Source organism: Hibiscus syriacus, unplaced genomic scaffold (assembly GCF_006381635.1).
Source record: "Hibiscus syriacus cultivar Baekdansim isolate YM2019G1 unplaced genomic scaffold, ASM638163v2 tig00111769_pilon, whole genome shotgun sequence".
Lineage (NCBI taxonomy): Eukaryota > Viridiplantae > Streptophyta > Magnoliopsida > Malvales > Malvaceae > Hibiscus > Hibiscus syriacus.
The window spans coordinates 1,375,906-1,395,339 of record NW_024063172.1 but is presented as its reverse complement, the minus strand read 5'-3'; the positions used below and the strand labels follow the sequence as shown (position 1 = coordinate 1,395,339).

At 37.7% G+C, this 19,434-nt stretch overlaps 2 protein-coding genes and 1 pseudogene across 2 annotated transcripts; 1 reads left to right on the top strand and 2 right to left on the bottom strand.

The window, feature by feature from the left end:
* Positions 1 to 666: 666 nt before the first annotated feature.
* LOC120169572 (peroxidase 51-like) lies at positions 667 to 2,627 on the top strand. The gene is made up of 4 exons (XM_039177689.1): positions 667 to 1,059; positions 1,150 to 1,350; positions 1,477 to 1,642; positions 2,202 to 2,627. Exons 1-4 carry the CDS (start codon positions 832 to 834, stop codon positions 2,606 to 2,608), a joined length of 1,002 nt encoding a protein of 333 aa, XP_039033620.1. The 5' UTR covers positions 667 to 831; the 3' UTR covers positions 2,609 to 2,627.
* Positions 2,628 to 2,772: 145 nt separating this feature from the next.
* On the bottom strand, positions 2,773 to 5,093 carry LOC120169813 (annotated as a pseudogene).
* Positions 5,094 to 12,424: 7,331 nt separating this feature from the next.
* On the bottom strand, positions 12,425 to 16,363 carry LOC120169664 (calcium-transporting ATPase 2, plasma membrane-type-like). Its single transcript, XM_039177774.1, has 7 exons — positions 16,190 to 16,363; positions 16,044 to 16,098; positions 14,031 to 15,976; positions 13,794 to 13,952; positions 13,508 to 13,679; positions 13,036 to 13,334; positions 12,425 to 12,907 (listed from the first exon to the last, which is right to left on the bottom strand). Exons 1-7 carry the CDS (start codon positions 16,361 to 16,363, stop codon positions 12,668 to 12,670), a joined length of 3,045 nt encoding a protein of 1,014 aa, XP_039033705.1. The 3' UTR covers positions 12,425 to 12,667.
* Between the last annotated feature and the right edge of the window lie 3,071 nt (positions 16,364 to 19,434).

Genomic DNA, 19,434 nt, shown 5'->3' with positions numbered 1-19,434 from the left:
ATGGATTTACTAAATTGGTAACTCAAATATGACAGATGAATTGTCATATCACCACCGTAAATTGATATATTAGTATCATAATGATTAATGAAAAAAAACGTTGGTAAAATAATCACATTAGATTTATTGTCTGAGTTTTAAAACCACATTAAAAAATAATACAAGCGTCATATTAATTTTATTTTACAAGTACAAAAACTTATAATATCTTCTTACTAAAAAGATAAGACCGATTTGAGCCCAATTGGTCACAATTTTGAAGGCCGAATAGGTAACCACTGAACTTGTGCTTGCCCCAATTGCCAAGCCGAACAATAGACGATCCTTGGCTAGGCTTATTCATAAGCTACAAGTTCTTCCATATCAAGAAAAAAAATTATATAGATCAGGATTGGTGAGTGTGATTTTTAGAAAATTTCAATTTTTTTTATATATTTTAAACATTATTTTTATATTTTTTTATTAATAATCTATTTTCATTTCTTAAATTTTTATAAGTTTATTTTTCAATATAAAATTATGCCTATATACCGGACATAGACAGTGTTGAGTAGCCAATTATAGCCATTATATATAGAATGAAAATGCTTATCGGCAGCACAAGATGTTTCAATAATTAAAAACACTGCCTTTTTATCAGTCGTGCTGTAAAGCTTTCTTCTTTACTTGATTTTTGTCTCTCAGCATGTGTTACACAGTTCTTAGCATCCGATGATTCCGCTTCCCTAATTCACTGTCTTTTTCTTTGTTCTGGGAACGACACTCTTGCAGCCATTGGAAGAGCTTAAGCAACGACATTAACCCTCTCCTGTCTAATTAGCTCTTGATCAAATGGATCGGTCCCTTAATAATCTTGTACTTGTCGTTTCTCTCTCCTTGTGTCTTGGTTTATGCTTGTTTCCTGGTACAGCATCAGCTAAGCTAAGAAAAAACTACTACCACAAAACTTGTCCCAATGTAGAGAACATTGTTAGAGATGCTGTCACCAAGAAATTCCGACAAACTTTCGTCACGGCTCCGGCGACGATCCGGCTCTTCTTCCATGATTGCTTTGTGCAGGTACATTGAAAGAACACCCTCGTGTCCATATTGGCTAAATCTGTTCAACCTTTCTTGTACTAATGTTTTCTTGTATTTTCTTTTGACAAGGGTTGCGATGCCTCGGTGATGATCGCATCGTCCGGTGGCAACAAGGCCGAGAAGGATCACACCGATAACCTGTCATTAGCCGGAGATGGATTCGACACTGTGATCAAAGCCAAAGAAGCAGTGGATGCGGTTCCAAGTTGCAGAAACAAGGTCTCTTGTGCTGATATATTGGCAATGGCTACACGAGATGCTATTGCACTGGTTTGTCCCCTTTCTTTCAATTTAGGAATTTACATCCATGATTTATTTGTTAAAAAAAACTCTTTTTTCTGAAATTTACTTGCACGATAAACACAATACGATCGAAAACGGATTATGATATTACAGTCAGGTGGACCATATTATGAGGTTGAGCTGGGGAGATTAGATGGGTTAAGTTCAACAGCAGCTAATGTAAACGGAAAGCTCCCTCAACCATTTTTCAACTTGAATCAGCTCAATTCTCTATTTGCAGCAAATGGATTCACCCAAAAGAACATGATTGCTCTTTCAGGTACTAACACAATTAACCACTAAATTTTATTCGAATTCCTATTTATATTATTACACAAGTAGGAATTCGAATAAAATTTTAAAACATTTGAATTATTATTTCCTCTTAAAAGTTAATAATAACAAAGAGTTGAAACATGATGATGGATAAATGTGCGTAGGGTCCCTTTGAAAGGGCTCTGTGTCCCTTGTGAGTTGATCTAGATTTATATTAGCTGGCATTAGTTAAGGAGAGTATAAAAGCAATAGGACTTTTCCTTTTGAAACTATAAAAGCAATATGATTAGGGTGTGTCTTCAAATCAACTTTTTTCTTAATATGAAAAAGGGTATTTTGAGTAGTCCCAACTTCTAGCGTTAAATCATGATTGCATATGAATAATAAGATTTGTTTATTTCTATCGTAAAAGTCCGTTATAATGATCGTCTTAATCTGACTTGTTTTATTCATAATGTCAAGATTCAAATATTAATACGTTATTAGAGAAATTATATTAGTTTAATGACATTAATGTGTGCATTTAATCATTAACACGACACACTGAATTTTGAAAATTGCAGCGGCCCACACTGTTGGATTCTCCCATTGCAGCAAGTTTGCGAACCGAATACACAATTTCAGCCATCTAAACGCAGTGGACCCTGCACTGGACCGAGGCTATGCCGCCCGGCTTCGACAAATGTGCCCCAAAAACGTTGACACCAGGGTGGCCATCGATATGGACGTGAAAACGCCAAGGAAATTCGACAACGTTTACTTTAAGAACCTGCAGAAAGGGAAGGGTCTGTTCAGCTCGGACCAGGTTTTGTTCAACGATCCGAGGTCTAAACCAACTGTAAACGGTTGGGCCAACGACTCGTATGCCTTTAGACGAGCGTTTATTGCTGCCATTACTAAGCTGGGAAGGGTAGGTGTTAAGACCGGGAACAAGGGCAATATTCGTACAAACTGTGCTGCCTTTAACTGAACCTTTTTGAAAATGAATCATGTTTTGCTTTGATGTTGTAATAACTTAAGAAATGGTTCTGTGTTAGTACCCAGTTTTCAGAGTTATAACATTCTTCATAGGTTGTGATAAACCGATTACATCAATGTCGGATTATGTTTCGATTCTGAGTCGAGGCCAACATATCATAAACACAATGTCGTATGTTATAAGAACACATCTGCAAATTCTCTTAGACCATAAAATGAAAACTTGAACCAATCCAATTATCCGAATTTTTTTCAGTATGAAGTAGATGGACAATTCGATCTGAAAAATGAGATCCTCGAAACCGATCACATAACATGAAACTTATCCTAAGATGTTTCCAAGCCAAAAATTTATAGTCCTGCTTACAAGCATATGATGCACTCAGCAATATATAGACAGTGTTCGATGATGTTGGAGTGATTGACATTGAACACCCACGGACCAGAGCCAAAGATCTAACTCCACACTCAGAACCTGAAAATCACAAAAAAGAGAAAAGAAGATCCATAAGAACAAAAAAAAGGGAGAAAAAACGAAAACCGAGGAACTGCATAGACTAAGATCATCTAAGTTGGACTAACATAAACATTGAACAACATCCTCAGCACAATCGGTTATTTCGGTTTAATACAATCCAGATCACTTGCAAATGAAAACTCAGCATTCGTAGCATATAATCAATTTTCCAAGAATTCCTCACCAAAAGGAATATAGGTCGACTCGAAATCGATTTCTTCCATCAAGGAATTGAAATGATGGCACTACATGATTCATTTGAGGGCATAAAAACCTTTACTAAGAGAGTTTTACACAGTGATGACTCATAAATCAACATTAAGAGTAAGCATACGATCACGTTTAAAGAATTCCGACCTACCTGCTTTCCGGACGTTATACTTAGTAACACTCTCATTTTCTCCACAGCATAAATCGAACATGCCCGAAGTTCAACTTCCTCTTCAGTTCCAGCACCTATTTCGCTGCTAGCCTGAATGGCATTTGCAATGCTCGAACTATATTTCAGCACACCAAGCTCCTGGAGCACAGCTGGAACAATATAATCAGCAAACATAGTGATCGAACCAAAATCATTGAATTCTCCATATCCTTGGCCCTTGAATGCACCCTACAAGTCAGCAGCAAATATTTGTGCTCTTTGTACAAGAATACCAGATACGTTTATACACCGAGCGATCTCGAAAGCCTGCAATATTTTCATCAAACAGAGTAAACTTTTCGATTCTTCAGCGTGATGCATTTTCGGTTAATTATATCAAATCGATTCGAAACTGTACCCGGAAAATGACGTGTGACGAGTGCGACAAGCTTTACAGCGGATTTTCCACACGATTCAACAAGTTTTGATGCCTCACCCTCAAAGCTTCTTTCAAGTTCAAAACCAACCTAAACCACGAAAATCAATGATAGTGAACGCAGATTAACAAGGCAATACCATCCATACTATCTATGGAATTCGAATGCTGAAAAAAATGAACTTAAATACTTCCGAGATGAGACAAAAACCCCAGTGATTAGTAGAACATACTGCACCTCATGCAACAAGCGATCCCATTCCTCATCCGAAGGAAGTGGTCGAGGCCATTTCAATAGCTCGCGCAGTTGAGGACCTGAATACAAATATCAGCGCATCATTTCCTATCAACACGAAGAGCTTACGAATATGATCGTGAAGGTTATGACAGTGTCAAACACATAAACAAGGCCACTTATTGATAGGAGAACATGTCAACCTTTACATAAACGGTATTCACAGACAAGAGAAGACCGGAAGTTCAAGACCAAACAGAATTACCTGTGTATTTTTGCAGACAATTGGCTTCGAATGCAGAGTTGTCATTAAGCAAAGCATCCTTTGATCCCTTGGCCAAATGATCATAATTTAGATCCTTATTTACGAATAGTAAAACCAATACACAAGGGGGAGAAAACGTAAGTCTAGAATTCTAATACTCATTAATGGTAATAACAAATGTTTTGCTAACCATTAATTCCTTTTGCACAGACAGATTACAATGAAGCCAAAATAATATCATTAACCAAAAGTATACTTCAGTGTTTCTACATTTTCAAAGAGAAAACCCCAGAACATGTAAAAAGAAAAAAAAAGGAATTTACCGGCCAAAAACAGAAATTCAAAGCATCCAAAACAAAAAGGTATTGAACGGTGAGGGGTCCATTGTCAAAATAATGAATCCCTTCGTAATCCCACTCCACTTTGTGAAAAGACTCTTTCATATTCTCCACTACTTTCTCGATCCCTGCACTCCAAAAAAACCCCACAATCATATTCTTTTTAACGTAGAAGAAACCCCACATTTTCAATAAAAAAACTGAGGAATATACACACACACATATATATAGAGAAAGAGAAGAACCTGAAGAATCAATAGTAACGTGAGAAGAATTATGAGCCACCCAAGCAGAGCTTCCTCTCACTTCCTCTCACTTCCTCCATAGCCGCTGCTTTTAGAGAAGAATAAGAAAAACAAAAACGGTGTCCTTTGAACAACTCTAGAGAAAACCAAAGACTTTTAAAAGCCAAAAAGGGAAGACATAATGGTCTTCCTTTTTTTATACTAACACGCATGAACCCATATTTCACGAGCTATTTGTTTGCGTTTATTCAAGCTTTTCCCGTTTTTGTGGTCTGACATTAATCATATCTTACTCCGGGGACAACACAAAAGGCAGAGAGTTCTCTAGAACCTTAAAAAAAAAAAATGAGTAATAACTTTTTATTTTTTTATGTTTGAAGATTCATCTTTTAGTAGTAATTAAAAAGATAAAAAATAGATATTACACACTCAAATTTAGTTCGGATATCAATTGTTGTTTATTGCCTCCTAGTATGTTGATGGTTCACCGTCCTCTGTTAAAAGACAGTATGTAATATTACCTTCTATAACATAATCTGAGTGCCAATTGAGACGGCTTCTTACATGATCTGATTGACGAGTTGTTGGTGCTTCAGAACTCTCTAGTTCTTGTTCATCATGTGTTGGTTCTGCTTCTGAAGAATCTCCTTGTTCAAACTCCTTTTCCACATTTATCTGTGTAGTCTTTGACTTTTCAGTGCTATCATCGTTTTCTTTTCTTTGTAGTTTATCCTCTACAAAGATAACATCTTGCTGATGATCACTTTGCGGGCAGTGGGATCCCAAAGCATTCTAGCTTTCTTCCAATACTAGAGAGAATTTAGAGAGTTTCTTGAGAGTTGTTTTCTCCTTTTTATCAAGAGAGAATTATCATTGTTTTCTCCTTGGTAGATCGAGAGAGGTTGTAATTCATATTTTCTCATAGTGAAATTCTTCTACCATTGCCCGTGGTTTTTACCCTAAATATTTTAGGGGTTTTCCACGTAAATTTTGTGTCTCTTTTATCTTTATTTTTATTTTCTCAAATTATCAGTTGCGATTTTTCTCTATCCGATAGCCGTTGAGAAAATAAAAAATGAAGATAAAAGAAACACAAAATTTACGTGGAAAATTCCTAAAATATTTAGGGTAAAAAACCACGGGCAACGGTAGAAGAATTTCACTATGAGAAAATAGGAATTACAACCTCTCTCGATCTACCAAGGAGAAAACAATGATAATTCTCTCTTGATAAAAAGGAGAAAACAACTCTCAAGAAATTCTCTAAATTCTCTCTAGTATTGGAAGAAAGCTAGAATGTTTTGGGATAATTTTGAAGCTAAATGAGCTAGGGTATTTACAGTTGAAGCTCTAAGGACTAATTTGTAAATACCCTAAATTATAATGGCTAAAATTATGATTTTACCATTGTCCAAAATTCAACAAAAACCCAACCTTTTTGACAATTTTTTTTTCGTTGGAATTTTTTTTATTAGCACCTTTCGGTGCTTGCCAAGACTTTTCAACAATCTCCCACTTGAAGATTTGATTGGAAAAATCATATCTTCACACCATTATTTCTACCTTGTACCTTCATGTTGCTTACGTTTCTGACAGGCCACAGGAGGATCGACACCAGGTAAATTTATTAGCATTGATTGCCTTCGTCATGAAATATGCTATGTTGTCTTTGGTATGGATCTTCTGTATGTCTACCGTTCCTTCTTCCACCTTTTCACGAATGAAGTGGTACTGAACTCGTATGTGTTTTGTCCTTGAATGAAATGTTGGATTCTTTGCTAGATGCAAGGCGCTTTGACTATCACAAAATAGAGAGACATACTCTTGATTATGCCCAAACTCCTCCAACAGCATCTTCAACCAAATTGCTTCTTTACTGGCTTGTGTAGCTGCTACATATTCTTCCTCTGTTGTGGATGTAGCCACAACTGATTGCAACTTAGAAACCCAGCTTACAGCTCCACCAGCAACTTTGAACACATACCTTGTAGTAGATTTGCTTTTATCCAAATCCCCTGCATAGTCAAAATCTACATACCCATTGATTAGTAAATTTGATCCTCCGTAACATAATGCAACATTTGGGGTCCCTTTGATGTATCTCAGGATCCTCTTTATTGTATTTCAATGCTCTATGCCTGGATTCGCCATGTACCGACTAACCACTCCTACTGTTTGTGCAATGTCTGGTCTTGTGCATATCATAGCAAACATTAAACTTCCCACTGCTGATGCATACGGTACTCGAGACATCTCCATCCTCTCTTCTTCACTGCTAGGACTCATACTGGAGGATAATTTTAAGTTAATAGGAAGAGGGGTAGAAATTGGCTTACAATCTTGCATGTTGAATCATGACAAGATCTTCTTCAAGTAATTCTTTTGTGAAAGCCAAATCTTCCTATTACTTCTGTCTCAGTGAATTTGCATCCCTAGAATCTTGTTTGCTGATCCCAAGTCCTTCATTTCAAATTCCCTAGCCAGTTGTGCATTCAATTCTTCAATATGATCTTTGTTGGGTCCTGCAACCAACATGTCATCTACATACAACAACAATATAACAAAATTGTTATCACCAGACCTCTTGAAATAAGCACAAGGGTCTGCATTAAGTCTGTTGTATCCAAGGCACATAATGAAGGAATCAAATCTCTTATACGAACACCTCGGCGCATGCTTTAGACCGTACAGAGATTTGTTCAACCTGCAAACCAAGTTCTTCTTTTCTTCTTCTTCAAAACCTTCAGGCTGGGGCATATAAATCTCTTCTTCGAGATTTCCATGAAGAAAAGCTGTTTTAACATCTAGCTGCTCTAGATGTAAGTTCAATGTAGCACACATTGCCAAAACTACTCGAGCTGTTGTTAGTCGAACCACAGGAGAAAATATTTCATTGAAATCAATACCTTCTTTTTGAGCATATCCTTTGACCACCAGTCTTGCACGATACTTCTCAACTTGATCGTCACCATTTCGCTTTATTTTGAAGACCCATTTGTTACCAATTGGCTTCCTTCCTTGTGGTAGTGGTACAAGATCCCATGTATTATTTTTATGAAGGGCTTCAATTTCTTCTTGCATCGTCATCACCCACAGTGAAGCATCTGAGTTGTTTATTGCCTCCTGGCATGTTGATGGCTCACCGTCCTCTGTTAAAAGGCAGTATGCAATATTACCTTCTATAACATAATCTGAGTGCCAATTGGGACGTCTTCTTACACGATCTGATTGACGAGTTGTTGGTGCTTCAGAACTCTTTGGTTCTTGTTCATCATGTGTTGGTTCTGCTTCTGAAGAATCTCTTTGTTCAAACTCCTTTTCCACATTTATCTGTGTAGTCTCTGACTTTTCAGTGCTATCATCGTCTTCTTTTATTTGTAGTTTATCCTCTACAAAGATAACATCCCTGCTGATGATCACTTTGCGGGCAGTGGGATCCCACAAGCGATACCCCTTTACTCCATCAACATACCCCAAGAATTTACATTTCCTGGATTTTGGATCCAGCTTTGAGATTTCTTGGGAGTTATACATCACGTACACAATACTTCCAAATATATGGAGGTTTGAATAATCAGCTGGTTTACCAGTCCACATCTCCATTGGTGTCTTCAGCTCTATTGCAGTTGATTGAGCTCGATTCACCAAATAACAAGCGGTATTGACTGCTTCTGCCTAAAATGATTTTTCTAGGTCTGCATCCCTCAACATTGCTCTTGTTCTTTCTAACAAGTTTCTGTTCATCCGCTCTGCCACTACATTTTGTTGAGGAGTGTTTGCCACTGTGAACTGTCTTTTGATGCATTATTTCCTGCAAAAGTCATCAAATTCTTCGCTTGTGTATTCTCCTCCATTATCTGTTCTGAAACACTTGATCTTATTTCCAGAATCAAGTTCCACCCGCGCTTTGAAGATTTTGAAGGTTGAAAACACATATGACTTCTTCTTAATAGGATACACCTAACATCTCCTAGAGTAGTCATCAATAAATGAGACAAAGTATTTTGCTCCACCTAGGGATGTAACTGGTGCTTGCCATACGTCAGAATGAACCAATTCTAGAACATTTTTGCCTCTAGAATTTGACGTGTTGAATTTCAACCGGTGCTGCTTACTTGTTATACAATGCTCACACAAAAGAAGTGATACCTTTGTTAAGCCGGGAAGTAGCTTTTGCTCTACAAGGACTTTCATTCCTTGTTCTGACATGTGTCCAAGTTTCTGATGCTATAGCATTGCAGAATCAGAACTACATGAGGCAACAGAGGCTTCTGCTTCTAGCAAAGTCTCTCCCTTCAGCATGTACAAGTTTGCTGCTATCTTTTCACCTTTCAGCACCACAATCGCTCCACGGAACACCTTCATGATTCCTTTTCGTGTTTCAATCTTGCTTGCATTATTATCCAACAATCTGTAGGATAAAAATTTTTCTTTAGGCCTTTCACGTGCCCACATCTCGAACAACTTTAATTGTTCCATCATACATCTTTAATTTGATGGTTCCCACGCCAATGATCTCTAAGGCATGATCATTGCAACTATACACAGATCCTCCTGAAACAGGTTCATACTGATGGAACCATTCTCTTCTTGAGGTCATGTGATATGTTGCTCCTGAATCAATGAGCTATATATCTGCAAATCTTTTTCTTCCTTCCACGGTGGTTGACGCTTCACAGCATAATGCATCTCCATCATCTAAAGTGTTTGCGGTATTGCCTTGTGGATTGGAGTTTTTATTTAGACTCCAACAATCCTTCTTCAAGTGACCCTTCTTTCCACAGTTGTAGCACTTTAAATTCTTCTTGCTCCTCGACTTTGATCTACCATGTTTGTGACTGCTGCTTTGGCCACGTTCTGTTGATCTCCCTCTCATCGTTGTCAACGCTTCTGCTTGTTGCAGATTTACTTGTCTGTCTTCCTTGTTCTTGCGCCGATTTTCTTCTTGTAGAACAGCAGCTGCAACGTCATTGAAGACTAGACTGGTGACATTATTGTTTGTCAAGTTGATGATGAGTTGATCATACGAATCCGGTAGACTTTGAAGTATAAGTTCAGCACGTTCTTGTTCTACTATTTTATAGCTTAAGGATATAAGCTGAGAAAATAAAGTGTTCAGTGTGTTTAAGTGCTCCGTCACTGAAGTAGATTCTGACATACGGAGAGTGTACAATTTCCTCTTAAGGAAAATTTTATTATGCAACGATGTGGCCTCGTACAATTTGGTGAGATGATCTCATATCTCCTTAGTTGTCTTCTTCTCCTCGATGCTTGACAATACTTCATCTGCTAATGCTAGATGAAAGTTTGCCATAGTATTTCCGTCCATCTCGTTCCATTTGTTGTCATCTGTGAACTCCACCGACCTTTCATTTATAGCCGCTAGACACCCGTCTTTCCTCAAGATGGCCTTCATCTTCAATTTCCACAATGAGAAATTTCTCCCATTGAACTTTTTAATATCAAATTTCGTTGTCATAGCTTCTTTTACGGATAGCTCCCACTATTTCACTATCGTGAATAGTTCTCTAGAACCTTCAAAAAATGGGTAATAACTTCTTATTTTCTTATGTTGGAGGATCCACCTTTTGGTGGTAACCACAAAGACAATAAGCAGATATTACACACTTAAATCTGGCTCTAATACCAATTGTTGCGGAAGACGGCTATCGGATAGAGCAAAATCGCAACTGATAATTTGAGAAAATAAAAATGAAGATAAAAGAGACACAAAATTTACGTGAAAACCCCCTAAAATATTTAGGGTAAAAAACCACGGGCAACGGTAGAAGAATTTCACTATGAGAAAATAGGAATTACAACCTCTCTCGATTTACCAAGGAGAAAATAATGATAATTCTCTCTTGATAAAAAGGAGAAAACAACTCTCAAGAAACTCTCTAAATTCTCTCTAGTATTGGAAGAAAGCTAGAATGTTTTGGGATAATTTTGAAGCTAAATGAGTTAGGGTATTTATAGTTGAAGCTCTAAGGACTAATTTGTAAATACCCTAAATTACAATGGCTAAAATTATGATTTTACCATTGTCCAAAATTCAACAAAAACCCAACCTTTTTGACAAATTTTTTTCCGGTGGAATTTTTTTTTATTAGCACCTTTCGGTACTTGCCAAGACTTTTCAACAGTAACGTGAGAAGAATTATGAGCCACCCAAACATAGCTTCCTCTCACTTCCTCCATAGCCGCTGCTTTTAGAGAAGAAGAAGAAAACAAAAACGGTGTCCTTTGAACAACTCTAAAGAAAACCAAAGACTTTTAAAAGCCAAAAAGGGTAGATATAATGGTCTTCCTTTTTTTATACTAACACGCATGAACCCATATTTTACGAGCTATTTGTTTGCGTTTATTGAAGTTTTTCTCGCTTTTGTGGTCTGACATTAACCATATCTTGCTCCCGGGGGGAGACAACACAAAAGGGTTCGGTCGCTGTACTCGAGTATGGAGATTGGCTGGCTAGACCTGGACCACGGCCAGGAGGCTGGCCCGTTTTCACGTGTTTTTGGGGGGTTAATTGTGAAAACCGAGTTAATATTTTTTATTTCATTATGTATTTTGAAAATAAGTAAAAAAAAAAGATAAGATATAATAGTATACTTTACAAAAGAAAAATAATATTTCAAAGCATCTTAAAAAATAAAATATGAATATCTCAAAATTTACATAATTTTTTCTTACATGTCATTAGTTCAATTTAACATTAAGACTTTTGGAATCATTTTCTTGCTTGGTTCGAGAACTTAATGAAGTTGGAGAATCCTCCAAAATTAACAAAAAGGAGAAAATGTTAAAGAAACAAAGGTAACACATATCTAATTTAACTTTACGTCATGAATATATGTAATGTATGATGTGGTTATTTTGTATCTTGTTCATGGTGGATTAGCATGCTATGTGATTCTAGTTAATGGTAAAATGAGCAAACTTACGTTTAAAACTTGTTTGAAATCATTAATATGTGTTTTGTACTTTTGTTGTATGAGTGTTAGGAGGCTTGGGATTGAGGTCTAAGACTTCTTGAAGGTATGACTTTTGATATTTAATCTGGATTGACATTATGAGTATTAGATGATTTCACCTAAGAATTTTATTAACAGGAGATGCAATCCCTATATGCTTATAGTTTGAGATGAAGTTTGAATGTTCAAAAAGTTTGGGGATTAATTTAGAATGAAAGTCATAGTTTGGGAATGAAATTAGAACATTTAAAAGTTTAGGGAATAATTTAAAATAAGGGTCATTTGAGGACATGTGATGCAATTAACACATAAAAATATAATTTGATAGACAAATTATGCTTTAAGCCATATAATAAAAATAGAAATATTCATACGTGGCATATGTAAGTATATGACACTTACTCAAACACATAAATCAAGAAGAATTACAAAATATAAGAACCAGCCTACTTCTTGGCCTACAAACACAATGGTTCGAGAAACAAAACTTGATCATGGAGATTCTTGATCAAAAACTCTCTATTTACCATTTTAATGGCCAGAAACTCAGTAAATTGTCAACAAATAAGAAAAGAGAAACAAAAGGTTCACAGTCACTAGAGAATCTTACACCACAAGTAGGAGACACTTAAAGGCTTCGTTGATGTTCTTCATCTGCTATGGTTTTCTTGTAGGGTTCACACCGGGACCATCTTTAAGCCCGCAGCGATCGGCATGCCTACGAACCCGATGAGGACGCATAGGCACCACTGCGCGCAAGTGAGCGGCGTCGTGCTTGCAAATGCACCGAGAAACTCGATGATGATGATTTGGAAAACCGCAGTGCAGAAGAGAACAGCCACGAAAACGTAGTTGTTTAATATGCCGCTGAACACATCTATTTCCTCCATATTTCGTGAGCTTATCTCGTTGAAAACCTGTGGGGATAGGAAAATGAAAACAAACCAAGTATTGTGTTTGATCTTTATCTCGAAATCGCTCGGATAGAGCTTGAGCCGAACTTTGATGAGTATGGATGAGTTGTTGACTTGTTAAAATGTTTTACCTGACAGAAGACGAATGAATTGAAAATGAGTGTGTTCAATATCAGAGTAGAATCAGGGCCATCGAGACTGAAAATTGCTTTCCCTCTTGCCTGAAGACACCATATTACCACCAACTGATAGAAAGATTGCCCAAATATGTTCCTCCACATGACGTTGCTGATAAAATTTCCTTTCCTTCCCACCGGTGCACGCTTCATTAGTTCATCGGTCGGCGGCTCGGTTGCGAGTGCAAGTGCTCCCAAGGTATCCATAATCATATTCACCCACAATAGCTGAACAGCCGTCAGAGGAGCGCTCCCTGCAGCATATGAAAATGTGATAAAATCTATGTCGGTCGAACTTTGTTTGACACTCATGTATAACACACAGATACACGAATACATATCGGTATTCGATATTCTCATCCGAATCGGAATATTATAAAGTTATTATGATTCACAAAGAAAGCTGTCAAACATGTCCCTTTCTTACCTGTCAAACATGCTGAGGAGAAGTTAACGATTAAGGCAACAATGTTGACGGTCAGCTGAAACTGCACAAATTTTTGAATATTTATGTATACCGAACGGCCCCATTTGGCCACAGTCAAAATTGTTGTGAAATTGTCATCCAGAATAATGACATCGGCACTCTCCTTGGCCACCTGGAATTAAAAGCAAGATTAGTTTGATCTTCTTCATTTTATCGGTACAAGATGCATGCACAATGTGAAAATATCAATGCATTCACAATGTGAAAATATCAATGCATTGCTGACCTCAGTTCCAGCAATTCCCATTGCTAACCCGATATCTGCTTCGTGTAGTGCTGGGGCATCATTCGTTCCATCACCGGTCACGGCAACAACTTCGTCGAACGTAGTTCGTAATTGCTTTACTAGAGTATGCTTGTCCATAGGAGAAGATCGAGCTATCACCTGCAACAGAATGGAACATTGAGGTATCTGAAGCACCTAACTGGTATTTGAAGCAAAGAATAACAATGTGGAGGATACCTGAATCTTAGGAATTAAACTAAGCATTTCTTCCTGCGTCTTCTCTCTGAAATCCGGGCCTTCGATGGCTACACCATCATCTGTAAGAATTCCACATTCCCTGGCTATAGCCTTGGCAGTGTTTATGTTGTCTCCGGTAACCATTCTTACGGTAATTCCAGCGGTACGGCAAGTAGCAACAGATTCTTTCACACCAGGACGAACAGGATCTTTAATGCCAACAATTCCTAAACAAGTATACCCCGAAACCGGAATAGCACTGTCCAGGGAGAAGCCTCTTTCGAGTTCCATATAGCCGAGACACAGGGTCCGAAGAGCCTCATTAGCAAACTGGTTTATTGTATCATTGAGGTGCTTAATGGTTCTTTCATCTAAGGGAACAACTTCTCCATTAGAATTGATCACCTTGTCACACCCAGCCAAAACTATCTCCGAAGCTCCTTTAGTATGTGCTCGTAATGATCCTCCAGGAACCTCCAGCACCACACCCATTCTTTTCTTTGTGGAGTTGAATGGCTCAACCTTAACAGTTTTCGATGCTTGTCGTTCTGCTTGGGGATCTCCACCTAGAGCCAAGCCAAACTCTAACAAAGCAGTCTCTGTGGGAGTTCCCAATATCACACGTTTTCCGTCTTTTCCGGTAACGATTTCGCCCCCCGAGTTCAGAAAAATCGATTGTAGCAGAAGTTTTAAAGAAGATCCAGGGATCTCAGAGCAGAAAGAAGCCTTATTGAGGTTACTTACTTCCTTGACATTCAAGCAAATGCATGATTTCACCACGGTCATGCGATTAGTTGTTAGTGTCCCCGTTTTATCGCTACAAATACTCGTTGCAGACCCCATAGTCTCGCAAGCTGCAAGGTGCCGAACCAGTGCTTTATCATTCATCATCTTCTTCATGGCAAAAGCAAGGCTTAGAGTCACTGCCAATGGTAGACCCTCTGGAACTGCAACAACAACGATTGTCACTGCAACAGCAAAGTACTCCAGCAGTTTCAATAACTCGTCGCCGGCCCAACTCAAGATAGTCCCTTCTTGCACTTTAGTCACTACTAGTCCTTGCACCATCACAGAAAAAGTCACTACAGCGAAAAGCAGGCCTACCTTCCCGATAATCGTCGCGACTCCATTCAATTTCACCTGCAGTGGGGTCTCATCGTCTCCCCCTTCACTTAGTGTTGCCATTAGTTTACCCCATTGAGTCCTCATCCCAACAGTGGTAATCAGCATCTTGCACGATCCATCTTGAAGCTTAGTACCAGAAAGCATGAAAGGATTTTTATCATTCACATGTACCGGCTCACTCTCCCCTGTTAAACTCGATTCATCGATCAGCACGGAAAATCCCGAGACGAAAAGGCCATCGGCAGGGACTTGGTCACCAATATTAAGGTGTACAATATCACCGGGAAGCAAATCATAAATAGACATTTTCTGTCTACAGTCATTTCTTGTCACCTGAATGGTGATCTTCTTTTTCTCCTTGTCCAAATCCTTGAACTGCAGAGACTGTCGATAATCGCTCGTCGCCGTAACGAACACAACTAATAAGATACTCGCAACGATCCCGAGTCCGTCATGAGCTCCGTCCGGCCAACCTTCCATCGCTATCCCGACGGCCAACGAAACAATGGCGCACGCCCCGAGGATCATAAGGGTCATATCGTGAAGAGCTTCCCAAACAAATACCCAGAATCCCTTCGCTTCGGCCTCGGCAAACTTATTGATTCCATAGATCTCTTGCCTTTTATTCAACAAACCAGCTTCGGCGGTTAGTCCTTTGGCGGTCGATGTGGAGATCTTTTCAGCAATGCCCTCTACTCCACCATGAAACTTGAGTTTCTTTACATCATGGCCTTCCACAATTGACCCTAACTCATCAGCACAGAGTTGAAAACCAGCAGCTTTGACTGCTTCAGGAACAACATAATCACTAGGCTGTACACCTGCAAAAGAAAGATTCAATCATATATAAATCGTTAACAAAGATGAAATTGCAGCAAGATATCTCACCGGAGATGAACTGAAAGGCAGCTTTTGATACCAGTACGGCAATTCTCAATTTCTCCTGCAATTCCCCCACGATAATAGTAATCAAATATACAATGTCATGAATAGAAAGAGCTACAAAGAAAACTAGAATGGATCGAAAAGGGGACCTGATTGGTGCGACGCATAGCGGCGGCCTCGTAACGTTTGGAGAGGTTGGCGGTGAATCGGAACCGGCGTTTCGGGTTCTTGACGAAACCACAGACTTGCCTCCATTTCTCCAATGCTTCTTCCGAGGCATGCTTGGATTTCACATCGAAGTTTTGACTCAAATAACTATCCATCACCCCCTCCTCTTGATTGAAATGGCAATCAAATGACAAATGAGTTGAAAATTAGGGAAGAAGGTTTAAGTGTTGAAAGCGAGTGAAGGAAAAAAGGGAGGAGGATCCGGAATTTGATGCAGCTCGGTAGAGTGTTTGAACTGGTCTTTTCTCCAACTATTTTGGAACGGATTTTAAGGAAAGCCAAAGGATTCCATTTGCAGCACAATTAATATCTGGGTAAATTTTGATTTATTCAACTTCCTTTTAACTACTAATTGGATACAAATACAGCAAAAGAAACAAAACTAAAAACAACCATAATAAGAACTGCAACATTAGTCTGGAAAATCCCAGATTCCTCGTCGTATTACTCATTCATGACATTAAAAAAAAAACCTAAAGTTCAACAGTTGCAAAAACACGTAATTGAAAACAAAAAGATGACGTTAATCCACGCTCTGCATGATATCCTCGGCGGCGGCGAGTTCCTTGGCCTTGCAATCCAGCAACGACTTCCTATCCTTATCGAGCCAGAGCCTGGTGATGACGACTTTCGATGGGTTGATTCCAACGTTGACGGTCGAACCGTTCACCTTCTCCACAAAGGAACATTATAATATGTGTATTAATCCTTAACAGTTGGATTGACAACAATGGCTTTGCATATAATAAGACATGGCCATAACAACAACAATACTAATAGTTATTATATTCAACTTCAAATTGCATTCAATTATTGGAGACATGGAGCTCTCTAAAGCACAATTCAAGTATGAAAACTACTCCATAGCTGACACCTGCAAATAATCATATGCAGATTAGTGTAAACAAGTTGGGGGTTTTATAGGCATAAATTTGCCAAAAGCATTAAAATGAACAAAATAGAGAATCAGTTCAAGTCTTTCTTACCTATCCATCATTGTCTTCAATATGGATTATGCACTCGTTTTATTCGTTCCTCACACTCTAATTTTTCATTGAATGAAACCAAGCTCTCTACATAAGCGACAAATCACATTGTTTCTTTATAAAGCATGGATACCCGATTTTTAAACTCTCGTGTGGAGGGGTCAAACAGCATTAATCCATGATCCGAGCTCTCAAGAAATAATTCATCATTTTCCCAAAACCGCAAAGGCCTCTCAACTCCAAGAATAGATTCAATACTAAATTGTTTACTCCAACATCCATTAATAACCCATAAATCAAAAGATTTCTCAATTACTTCAATTGGGTAAACAATGGCACCCAGTAATCCATTGAAGTCCAAAAGTTCATAATTGTATTGGGTTAAAAACACACCAAATTCAGGCATAGGTAAAGTTGAAAACTTTTTATCAACCATATCAAATGCAAGAACAAACTCATCGAAATCTCCTAGCGCATGCCAATAATAAAACCCATTTACTTATGCATTAAACACACCACCACCGTAAGGAACCTCATAAGGAACTGCAGTTTCCGTCTATGAATTTCTTTCAAGTGAATATAACTCAACTTGTATATTATCTTCATAGTCATCATCTACAAGAGAATTACCAACAAATCTTACAACTTTGTAATCATCAGTTTGAAGATCGTACCTAAAACCAAAGCAATCACAAAACTACTGTAATCCAGATTAGGAGAATGTTGGACTGAGGATTGAGACAGAGTTTTGAACTCTCCAGTTGATGAGTTCCAAAGGGCAATCCACTCATCATAATGTAAACACAACACTCCATTACAAGGACCATCAACTTGAGGATCATACAAACAATTCTGGAAAAAGGGTTAGTGAATGTTGTGTTTTACTGAAAAGTTTTGACCTTTCTTAGTCCAAAGCTGAGAGAAATAATGAATGTGATCATCAGGGGTGCTACCATGATAACGTTTGAGGAGGAGATTAAGGTTGTTGTTTATGAGGTTGTTGTGATGTTGTTTGGTAATTAAAAATGAGGTCTAAAAAGATTAAGACCAAGCCTTACAAACGCGCCTGAAATGTATCAAGAATTTAACCGGGAGTTTGGAGAGAATATCTCTAACGCCACCATCTCCGGTACATAACTTCCGGTTTTGCTCAGCCCTTCATCTTTCTTCTAGTGTTTACCGAAGATTTTAGTTGGGGTAGACGACTGAGAAATTTAAATCGATAAAGATGGCAAGATTAAAAGAACTGAAGCTACTATTAATGTTCTTATACTACAATGAGGGGACAGTCCGAGCCCTTGTTAACCCTAAAACCCCATGAGCTTATCCTAGTAAACTTGTACAACCACCCTATTCAGTAGCTTTAGGATTGCACATATAATCCATTTGTTTATTATTTATTTACAAATAATTATAGTATTAATTTTAAAACCACCTCATGTCCACTTAGATCTATTGGCTTCTTCTAAAAAGACAAATAATTTCATTACATTTAAAATTTTATTTATTCAAATAAAATAATAAGTCTATTAAAAAATGTTGGGCTCGATTAAGCTCATTTGATTAAATGAAATATGTCAATTAGCTTTTTGAAATTTAAAGAGTAAGAAGTATAAAGATAATGAATTTTGTATAGTGATTCGACTTATTAACCAAGTCTACATCTGCTACCTAAGCTCATTAGTTAGGATTTTTCAACAAATCTTCTAATTTATTCTTTTTTTTCAAGGACCAAATGAAACTCGTTCGATCAACCAAAAAAAGCCAAAAGTGGGTTGAATTGGCTTTTTGAAATTTATGGAGTAAATAGTATAAATATATGTACACAATAATTTATAGTGGTTCGATTTATCAACTAATTCTACATCCACTACCTAAACTACTCACTTAGGATTTTCCAACAAATCAACTAATTTGTTCTTTCTTTTTCTAGGATCAAGAGTAACATTTACAACTCCTTAATTTTTCACTTGGCTAAACTAGAACCAAAACCCCTTTACAAAGGATAAGAGATGTAAACAAGAAAATCCTTACAAAGTAAGTGTTTACAAAGTTTAAGCTCACTAAAACACTAATACTTAAAAGAGAGAGAAAAATAAGATTAAAGAGCTCTTCTCTTGTGTTTGATTGCTTGGATAGGTATTGTTCAACATTCTTCAGGTATCATCAACTTGTTTTTA